Source organism: Mizuhopecten yessoensis, unplaced genomic scaffold (genome assembly GCF_002113885.1).
Source record: "Mizuhopecten yessoensis strain PY_sf001 unplaced genomic scaffold, ASM211388v2 scaffold2447, whole genome shotgun sequence".
Taxonomy (NCBI): domain Eukaryota; kingdom Metazoa; phylum Mollusca; class Bivalvia; order Pectinida; family Pectinidae; genus Mizuhopecten; species Mizuhopecten yessoensis.
Window position 1 is genome coordinate 172,686 of NW_018404550.1, and position 11,575 is coordinate 184,260.

At 40.0% G+C, this 11,575-nt stretch overlaps 1 protein-coding gene across 1 annotated transcript in view; it reads left to right on the forward strand.

Moving 5' to 3' along the window:
* The first annotated feature begins 352 nt into the window (after positions 1-352).
* LOC110446014 overlaps positions 353-11,575 on the forward strand; it is a 13,722-nt gene continuing 2,499 nt past the window's right edge. Inside the window, exons 1-3 of the mRNA XM_021490945.1 lie at positions 353-437; positions 634-707; positions 7,910-8,041. Of these exons, the coding sequence (XP_021346620.1) occupies positions 371-437; positions 634-707; positions 7,910-8,041 (273 nt within the window). The 5' untranslated portion in view covers positions 353-370. The remainder of the gene's footprint in view (positions 438-633; positions 708-7,909; positions 8,042-11,575) is intronic.

Here is an 11,575-nt window from a genome sequence, read left to right on the forward strand (position 1 = left end):
TATTCAACAAGAAGTGGACCAAGGCAATATTCTTCGGTCTTGTATTGTTTGTTTGTTTGTTTGTTTTACAATAAGATAATCGATTGTCGTGATTTACAACAGACCACGCTACCGTCACATTACTTTCAATATGACGTCGTTCTCAGATTTTGACATTAAGAAAAACGGGGAGATCAAAACAAATATGGGGTATAACCTGTCAATAAGAATACACTCAGCCGTATTAACCCCTATCTACAAATAACAAGAAAACAATAATGACAATTAAAGATGACGATGCCGTCAAAAACTTGATTTCTGGATACAGGAAGTTAATTATTACGTGACGTCATAAACGGCGTTTTGACGGAAACGTCATTTCCGCTTCAAAATGGAAGACGTTACAAAACATGAAACTGGGCTGGAGAGTAAACCAACAGATGATACAACGGAAACGGGTAGGACTATCGTTTGTTTGATCTTCCGCAAGACACTGTTATGATAATGATTACCTATCCTCGCTTAGTGTTGACCTAAAGCAAAGTAGCAATATTTTATGTTATTGTGTGCCCATATTTATTATTTGATTCAAAATTGAATGGTTTCTTTCAATCATCAATGTAATTCAAAAATCGTACTTTCCTTTCGCTTTAGGATACATGCTGATTGACCACGAAGAAGTCCTCATCAGACAACTAAGTAACATCCGACATGAACTATCGACACAGGTATGACCATAGGTGTTTGATAATCTGACTGTAAATTGAGATAAAAATCATTTAAAAAAATAAGGGTATTACTATAAAAAAAATTTTTTTATAGTAATACCCTTATTTTTGTATATTATTGACAGGTTATACCCCATATTTGTTTTGATCTCCCCGTTTTTCTTAATGTCAAAATCTGAGAACGACGTCATATTGAAAGTAATGTGACGGTAGCGTGGTCTGTTGTAATCGAACCTGCAAATTAACCGTAGAGTATTGGTCACAAAGAATAAATCACCAAAGCCTGGCATGTCCTTCACGAACAGCCCAAACCAAATCCGGCCATATCGCTGTTTATACTAAATGCCAGATGCTTTAGCATTGTCAAAATAATTTGTATATACAATTTGTATACAAACTTCAGGCACAACGGTATGTAAAACAACATCAAGTATTTCACACTGTGCTTATACAAGATATTGCATAACCCAAGTAGCCAGAGCTCCTCTTCGGCTGGATCTCATCGGTTGTTATCCACTGATTAAATTGACGAATTGAAAAAAGATGTATAGGTTCCGAACATTTTACCACCACTTTTCTATAAAAGGCTGGTAACGTGACGTCATTATTCCGTCCGTCGTTTTGTCCACCATTCTTGTTCGGTTCAAGCTTTCTTTAGCACTTCGAACATTATTATGGGGAAATGATGAGCAAGCAAAAACATTAAATGCATATAAAGACTATTGGATGGGGTTGGTAATAAGAGGAATACCACAGATGTTTTGATCTGCTATCTCAGATTGCATACGTTTATTGCGCGAATTGATACATCTCATTCGACGAATCCTTTGGCCTACGTGCAATGCACTCCTGCAATCTGAAACGCAAGATATATGTGCGTCAATGCCTATTTATCACGCACCTTTTATATCATTGAGGCATAGCAACCATCTAAACAAGGAAACTTACTAGCCGTCGTACATCGATTGAAAGTGAGATTACCAGGTGTTATTGAAACGAGAAAACATGGTTTTGAACATGTATAAATAATTCTTTGTCATTATTGTCTTGCTTTCAGCCTACAATGTCGATTTATTTCGATATCTTTGCATGTACGATGCTGACGGATACACGCACAGATTCATTTAAAATATGGTACTTATACACTAGGCACATTACTCTACTGGTGGTATATTACGTGACATCACTCTATAGGTTTGGTTTGGTTTTATAGGGTTTAACGTCCTATCAATAGCTAAGGCCATTTGAAGACATGCCTGTATATTTTTAATGTATGCATGCATGTATGTATGTGTGCTGGAGGCGGTATGTTGCTGCATTTGCCTCCTTGCGATAGCGCGGATCTGATGCAGATTTTATAGTGTTACCTCACTGCAATACCATGCCAAAGGCACCCATCATAGCAATCCGCCCGGTCACATCATACTGACAATGGATGAACCAGTCGTTGCCATTACCCTGAATACGGAACGTTAAGTATAGTAAAGCAACTACCATTTTTAAGGACTTTGGTATGTCCCAGCATGGCAACAACCCGCTGCCTTCCTCACCTGTGCAAACGTTAAACATTAAAACCGCAAGTGAGATATTGCCAAGAAAGGCGAAATGACATAAAAAGTTAGTTAGACGAAGAGAGAAATATATTCTCTTACACTGGACATGTGTTTCTCTTACCCGGGACAGGTGTATCCGCACTTTTACCGGTGTGAGATTTCCTTGTCTCACCCTAGGGTTGAGACGGGGGGATTCCCCTTTTCATAACAATGGCATGACGTCACTTCAACAATACAATGACGTCACGTCAACAATCCATCAATGTCACGTCAACCCTGAATTTAGCATGTAACGTTATCATTACATTGTGTATACACAATGGTAGAACATGGCAAGAGAAAAAGAATCATTCACCCCCTTGTGGGTGAGATAGGGGAATCTCAACTCTCGGGGAAAGATTCTTAAGTTGCCAAACACTCGGCAGCGCCTCGTGTTTGGCAACTTAAGAATCTTCCCCCTCGGGTTGAGATTCTCCTATCTCACCCCCAAGTGGGTGAAAGATTCTATTAATCTGCACTTTTACCGTTGTGAAATTTCCTTGTCTCACCCTAGGGTTGAGACGGGGGGATTCCCCTATTCATAACAATGGTATGACGTCACTTCAACAATACAATGACGTCACGTCAACAATCCATCAACGTCACGTCAACCCTGAATTTAGCATGTAACGTTGCCATTACATTGTGTATATGATACACATAGGAAGAACAGGTTAAGAGAAAAAGAATCATTCACCCCCTTGTGGGTAAGATAGAGGAATCTAAACCCTCGGGAAAAGATTCTTAAGTTGCCAAACACTCGGCAAAGCCTCGTGTTTGGCAATTTAAGAATCTTCCCCCTCGGTTTGAGATTCCCCTAGCTCACCCCCTTGGCCCCAAGGGGGTGATAGATTCTATTAAAGATCCCAAATATTGCAATGGACGCAGTCATTTTTGTGTTCCCATGAGGAGATTCTCAATTCTTCAGTGGGTTAACACTTAAGTCGCCTCTTACGATCAGCAGTGGGTAGCGACAGGTGTATATTTTTTCTGAATCCAACCTACATGCTACAGGGGTGTTCCCTTGAGGTGGTATAACATGACATTACTGGTAGTACAACATTTTATCCCACCCTTTACATGTGTGTCTCCCGTTTCAGCCGGGAAAGATCAGCTTGTCACCTCCTAGGGGAGAGATAGCCTCGTGCCAATTAGCACGTGCTCAATTGTGACGTCATTAAAATGTGTCACCGGTGAAATTGTGACGTCATCAAAAGTGCATCGCACATGTGTTTTTGTTTACAAACAATGACAAAGCCTCGTGTTTGGCAACTTAAGAATCTTCCTCCTCGGGTTTGAGATTCCCCTATCTGACTCTCAAAGGGGTGAGGGATTCTATTAGTATCACCCTAGATAGTAGTGGTAGTACAGTGAGTGAACTATAATGTGAGGAGAAAGAGAGAGACAGTTTAAACAACCTATATCTCAGTTATTATGCACAGGGTTAATTAGAACTAACTACCAGTGTATGTACAAGAATAGCCATTATTATTACTTGTCTAGAGTCTCTTGAAGCATTAAATGGCAGAGGTCAGGCACAATGGTCTAAATACTCCCTCCGCTGGCAATGTCCAGCAGAGTACATCGACGCAGGTGTAGGGCATAACACATATTTCTAGAAATGTTCTCTATCTTATACGCTGTTTCGTCGCTCTGTAGGGTTAGCGGGAGAAGAGGATTGGTTACGTCAAGAACAGTCTGTAAAAACTTGTCAGCATCTCTGATGAGTGTTGAGCCAACTATATGGTCGCAGTTGTGAACTGTGAACTGATGCAATGCGCATGGTGTCATGGTGTAGGTATGACAGCGAGGATTTTCCTTGGCGTAAGTGTTGCACATGCTTTTTCCAGTTGACATTGAAGGCAGTTTTGACGAGGTTTCGCCACTTTCCCTCTGTAAAGGCGGTGTCCAACAGATGGAGGGCTGACGGGAGTCCATACCGTTCTGTCAGTTGTTGTATATGTATAAACCAACTGCTTGATGTTGGGCTTTTGATACTCAGTTGTCTTCGGGCGATTTCCCTCTCAGGGAAGTCTGTTCTAATTACATTACCGAAAAGCATTAGGGCTTGCTTGTTTTGGTAGACCTCAACTGGGAGTTCTCCAGATAGGATGTATACTGCAGAGTCGGCGGTATATGACGGTAGTCCCATGATATGCTTTAGGGCTTGTTTATGGTAGCGGTTGATGTTGGACATGTCCTTTTTGCTCAAGATGGCCGCTTCGAGCCCATACAGCATCCTTGGCCTTACATAAGTATTCCACAGCTGAATCAGAACCTTGGGGTTCACTCCACTGTACCCGTGTAATCCGGCTCCCATTAGTGAATAGGCTGTCCTCCTGGCGAGCTGGACCCTTTCTTCTGAGATGTTCATAACAGAATTTTTACTATATGATGACCTGTTTATCCCCAGGTGTTTATATGTTAATACTACTTCTAAGCTCTTGTTGTTGAGGTCCAGGCTGACTTGATCCATTTCAAGAAGTTTCGGACGGATGAAGATCAGGATCTTGCTTATAGTGCCACTGAAGGAGTATCGTTCTTTTGAGGCAAAGTCTTGAAGGTGGGGCATCACTTATAGCTCCTATTTTAAGGCCCAGATCTTTTTTCTCCAGGAGGTCCAGGAATGGGTTTATGAACATCTTATACGCTGTTGAAGACCAGCATCCACCCTGACGGACACCTTGCTGTTCTGAGAAGCATTCTGAGATGTTGCCTTCCCATTTGACGCAGGATTTAGGGTTGTTGTACCACTCTCATAAGAAGCTAGTCAGTAGACTGGAGGCCGTATTGGTGGAGACGTCGCAACATGGATTTGTGCCATACTACATCAAAGGCCTTAGAGGCATCGAGGAAGGCTGTGTAGAGGGTACTGCCTGTGTCCGTACACTCCGCAATGCATTCCCAACGCAATTTTTGGGTCATTTATTGGTTTGCCCTGCTTCTTGCAAATAGGGGTGATTATTCCTGACTTGAAGGTGTCTGGGGTTGTTTGGTCGTTGTGAATTTTAGTGAACAGTTCCATCAGGACGGTGGGGAGACTAGTACCAGCATACTTGAGATGTTCTGCTGTTATTCCATCTCCATCAGCTGCTTTCCCGTTGTGCAAGGTGGTGATGATCTTTCCGATTTCCTCCTGTGTATAAGTTGCTTTGGTAGCTTGTCTACTGAGGTAAGTTATATTTTTGATGTCACTGTTGACTTGTTCCTGGTAGTTGTTGTCACAGATATTGCTGGTGTCTGGTTGGCTGAGGTGCTGAAAGTAGCGAGCCCATCCAGCAGAGATCTCATCGTTATCCTGACGATATCGGTCGTCAACGACGAAATGTGAGAGTTTACGGATGCCATTTTTCCCCTCTGTTTCTTAATAAGGTGATGGAACAGTTACATGTCAGATGATTGGGCCTCCATTATATCGTTGTATGTTTGCTTCCTATTTTCAGCATTGGTTTGTCTCTGGTGTTTCCTTAGCGCCTTCTTAGCTTCCTTACACTTAATGAGCAGGTGGTTGTATGGACCAGATGGTTTTCCAGATTGTTTCCAGAGCCAGTATGCCTTTTTGCTGTCGGAGCACAATGATTTGAGTTTATCACTCCATTGCCGTTTATGGGTATTCTTTGTTCTGCCATTTCTGGTAGGACACGCTGCTTTAGCGCACGATTGCAAGGTTGTTGTTATTGTATTCAGGAGATCCTGTGTGTCCATTCCATTGGTGTCAAGTAGGTTCAGTTTTCCGAGATAGACTGTATGTTGGCCTTCTTCCAGTTGACTCGTGTTATATGGGAGGTCGGATGATCTGATGGATTAGATCGGCTCTTTGAAATTACAGGTATATTGATTGTTGTTGCTCCAGTAACCGGACTATGGGTGGAGAGATTAAATGGGTCTCTGTCCCAGACTTGGATTTCGAGCCCGGGTGCTGATGGTGTCCGTAGTATGTAGTCAATCAACGATGAATGCCCTGTGTAGTGAAGGAACGTCTTAGTTGTTGGGTATGTTGGTTCGGTTATCAATCCCATGTTCTGGATCATGTCTCTAAATTTTCTATTCCCGTGAGTTTGGGGGTTGCATATGTACAGAAGCATTGAAGTCTCCCAAAGCTATAATATCTGAAGTAGGTGAGTATTTTTGTATCATCTCGTGAAGCTGAGTCATGGAGTCTTGAAAGTTGTCTTCCGCGCTGCGCCCTCGACATGGGAGATACGAGTTGATTATGATCAAATCTCTGTTGGTCGCTGGCAGCTGTATTGCGCAGATGAGGGGGGGGATTCCCCTATTCATAACAATGGTATGACGTAACGTCAACAATACAATGACGGCACGTCAACAATCCATCAACGTCACGTCAACCCTGAATTTAGCCTGTAGCGTTATCATTACATTATGTATATGATTTCCCTATCCTACACCTTTGGACATGAAAGAGTCTTATGACTCTACTGGTAAAGGCTAAGTTTGTTTTGAACACGACAGGAATTGAAAACTTATTTTGCAAACTTCCGAAAACGTCTGTTTCCTATGTCAAGCAAAGGGTGAACATGACCGGTGTCTCGACTTTAAACCGCGGAAAACAACTCACTAAGCAAGAGTGTGCAAAATCAGTAATTTCGTCCAATCGTACTCTAACACCACGGGTATTCAGGGGGCAGGTAACATGTTTACTCATTCCGCCCCTTAGTGAATGTTAAAGTGGGGTCGGGGTCATAAAAAATTACTCAGCTGGTGTCCCTCTTCGTCTCTGTTCATCGGTACCCCTTCCATCCTGACCCAGATGAATTCTTTGATTTTTCCTCACTCTCCAGTTGTCCAAGCACTTTCGAACTAGTCATTTCACTTTGCGTATACCATCTTATAGCGTATACTGGATACAAGTGATGGTCTGATTAAACATGTCAAGCGTAATCTCCTGTCATGTTGGAAATGAGCATTTCAAGGAATCGAGTAAACTGATTTCCCCAGCTGATGTCTGGGAGTTTTAGGTAGCTGTATCTGTATATATATAATTATATATGTGAACAGTGAATCCGTGTTAGTATAATGCTTAGTGGTGTTTGATGGTCTGTATGAGAGTGATTTACTCTGATCCTGGTAAAGGAACAGACTGTGGTATGGTCCATGTGCCGGTTAATTAAAAGAAGGGGCTGTGCCAGGCTGCTAATAGAATATCATCATGTCTATCAGAACGGTCCTCAGAGGTTGTGTGGAAATATTGCTATAACTGTTCAATCATGTCTTCGTGTGTAGGATAGTACGTCGTGCCCTCTTTTGCTCTTTAACAAATTTGATCTTGGGTATGATCATAAAAATTACTCGTTCAATATTTAGCAAGCTACCATAAATACCTTTCAGTGAAGAATACAAGTTGTTTGAATCAATCAAGCTGATCGGGAAAATATGCATCGAGATGTTGTTTTGAGCAAAGTACCCTGGTGATATCTAGTGCATTGGTAGTACTTACAGGTAGATTTTAATGACTATCATTGATGACTGAGAACACACGCCGATTGTTCGAACGTTATTTCCAGACATGTTTCTCTGCAAAGAAGTAGAAAAAAATAAAGCGTGTCACATACTTTGTACTCGTGCTAATGTTATGTCTTCTTGTTAAAGATTGCGGACGTACGTCGAGAATTGGAAACCCAATGGGATGTGTTGAGCCGTCTACTTTTGTTTATCGCGCCAGTAGCCATCACCTGGGCAGTGTCCATGTTCGTTAGATTGGCTGGTAACAGGACGTGGGAGGTAGGTTTAACTTCTGTCTGGATGTTAATACCGTTACTTCTTAATAATGTGTATAAATAATCATTGAAATAATGTATTTACGAGTTTGATTTTATTTGTGTATTTTGCCATTTTTAAGTTTTGTCAAATCAATTTACTCAAAGAGGGCCATCGAAGAAACCCAAATGATGTACCCGATGTTCATGGTATATTTTTGAAGTATTATACAGTACCCGCTGTTCATGGTGTATTGCTGTTGTATTATACAGTACCCGATGTTCATGGTGTATTGCTGTAGTATAATACAGTACCCGATGTACCTGGTATATTGCTGTTGTATTATACAGTACTCGAGGTTCATGGTGTATTGCTGTTGTATAATACAGTACCCGATGTACATGGTCTGTTGCTGTAGTATTATACAGTACCCGATGTACATGGTGTATTGCTGTAGTATTATACAGTACCCAATGTACATGGTGTATTGCTGTAGTATAATACAGTACCCGATGTACCTGGTATGTTGCTGTAATATTATACAGTACCCGATGTACCTGGTATATTGCTGTTGTATTATATAGTACCCGATGAACATGGTATATTGCTGTTGTATTATACAGTACCCGATGAACATGGTATATTGCTGTTGTATTATACAGTACCCGATGTACATGGTATATTGCTGTTGTATTATACAGTACCCGATGAACATGGTATATTGCTGTTGTATTATACAGTACCCGATGTACATGGTATATTGCTGTAGTATTATACAGTACCCGATGTACATGGTATATTGCTGTAGTATTATACAGTACCCGATGTACATGGTATATTGCTGTAGTATTATACAGTACCCGATGTACATGGTATATTGCTGTAGTATTATACAGTACCCGATGTACATGGTATATTGCTGTAGTATTATACAGTACCCGATGTACATGGTATATTGCTGTAGTATTATACAGTACCCGATGTACATGGTATATTGCTGTAGTATTATACAGTACCCGATGTACATGGTATATTGCTGTAGTATTATACAGTACCCGATGTACATGGTATATTGCTGTAGTATTATACAGTACCCGATGTACATGGTATATTGCTGTAGTATTATACAGTACCCGATGTACATGGTATATTGCTGTAGTATTATACAGTACCCGATGTACATGGTATATTGCTGTAGTATTATACAGTACCCGATGTACATGGTATATTGCTGTAGTATTATACAGTACCCGATGTACATGGTATATTGCTGTAGTATTATACAGTACCCGATGTACATGGTATATTGCTGTAGTATTATACAGTACCCGATGTACATGGTATATTGCTGTAGTATTATACAGTACCCGATGTACATGGTATATTGCTGTAGTATTATACAGTACCCGATGTACATGGTATATTGCTGTAGTATTATACAGTACCCGATGTACATGGTATATTGCTGTAGTATTATACAGTACCCGATGTACATGGTATATTGCTGTAGTATTATACAGTACCCGATGTACATGGTATATTGCTGTAGTATTATACAGTACCCGATGTACATGGTATATTGCTGTAGTATTATACAGTACCCGATGTACATGGTATATTGCTGTAGTATTATACAGTACCCGATGTACATGGTATATTGCTGTAGTATTATACAGTACCCGATGTACATGGTATATTGCTGTAGTATTATACAGTACCCGATGTACATGGTATATTGCTGTAGTATTATACAGTACCCGATGTACATGGTATATTGCTGTAGTATTATACAGTACCCGATGTACATGGTATATTGCTGTAGTATTATACAGTACCCGATGTACATGGTATATTGCTGTAGTATTATACAGTACCCGATGTACATGGTATATTGCTGTAGTATTATACAGTACCCGATGTACATGGTATATTGCTGTAGTATTATACAGTACCCGATGTACATGGTATATTGCTGTAGTATTATACAGTACCCGATGTACATGGTATATTGCTGTAGTATTATACAGTACCCGATGTACATGGTATATTGCTGTAGTATTATACAGTACCCGATGTACATGGTATATTGCTGTAGTATTATACAGTACCCGATGTACATGGTATATTGCTGTAGTATTATACAGTACCCGATGTACATGGTATATTGCTGTAGTATTATACAGTACCCGATGTACATGGTATATTGCTGTAGTATTATACAGTACCCGATGTACATGGTATATTGCTGTAGTATTATACAGTACCCGATGTACATGGTATATTGCTGTAGTATTATACAGTACCCGATGTACATGGTATATTGCTGTAGTATTATACAGTACCCGATGTACATGGTATATTGCTGTAGTATTATACAGTACCCGATGTACATGGTATATTGCTGTAGTATTATACAGTACCCGATGTACATGGTATATTGCTGTAGTATTATACAGTACCCGATGTACATGGTATATTGCTGTAGTATTATACAGTACCCGATGTACATGGTATATTGCTGTAGTATTATACAGTACCCGATGTACATGGTATATTGCTGTAGTATTATACAGTACCCGATGTACATGGTATATTGCTGTAGTATTATACAGTACCCGATGTACATGGTATATTGCTGTAGTATTATACAGTACCCGATGTACATGGTATATTGCTGTAGTATTATACAGTACCCGATGTACATGGTATATTGCTGTAGTATTATACAGTACCCGATGTACATGGTATATTGCTGTAGTATTATACAGTACCCGATGTACATGGTATATTGCTGTAGTATTATACAGTACCCGATGTACATGGTATATTGCTGTAGTATTATACAGTACCCGATGTACATGGTATATTGCTGTAGTATTATACAGTACCCGATGTACATGGTATATTGCTGTAGTATTATACAGTACCCGATGTACATGGTATATTGCTGTAGTATTATACAGTACCCGATGTACATGGTATATTGCTGTAGTATTATACAGTACCCGATGTACATGGTATATTGCTGTAGTATTATACAGTACCCGATGTACATGGTATATTGCTGTAGTATTATACAGTACCCGATGTACATGGTATATTGCTGTAGTATTATACAGTACCCGATGTACATGGTATATTGCTGTAGTATTATACAGTACCCGATGTACATGGTATATTGCTGTAGTATTATACAGTACCCGATGTACATGGTATATTGCTGTAGTATTATACAGTACCCGATGTACATGGTATATTGCTGTAGTATTATACAGTACCCGATGTACATGGTATATTGCTGTAGTATTATACAGTACCCGATGTACATGGTATATTGCTGTAGTATTATACAGTACCCGATGTACATGGTATATTGCTGTAGTATTATACAGTATCCGATGTACATGGTATATTGCTATAGTATTGTACGGCACCCGATGTACATGGTGTATTGTTGTAGTATAATACAGTACCCGATGTACATGGTATATTTTTGTAGTATTATACAGTACCCGATGTACATGGTATATTGCTGTAGTATTATACAGTACCCGATGT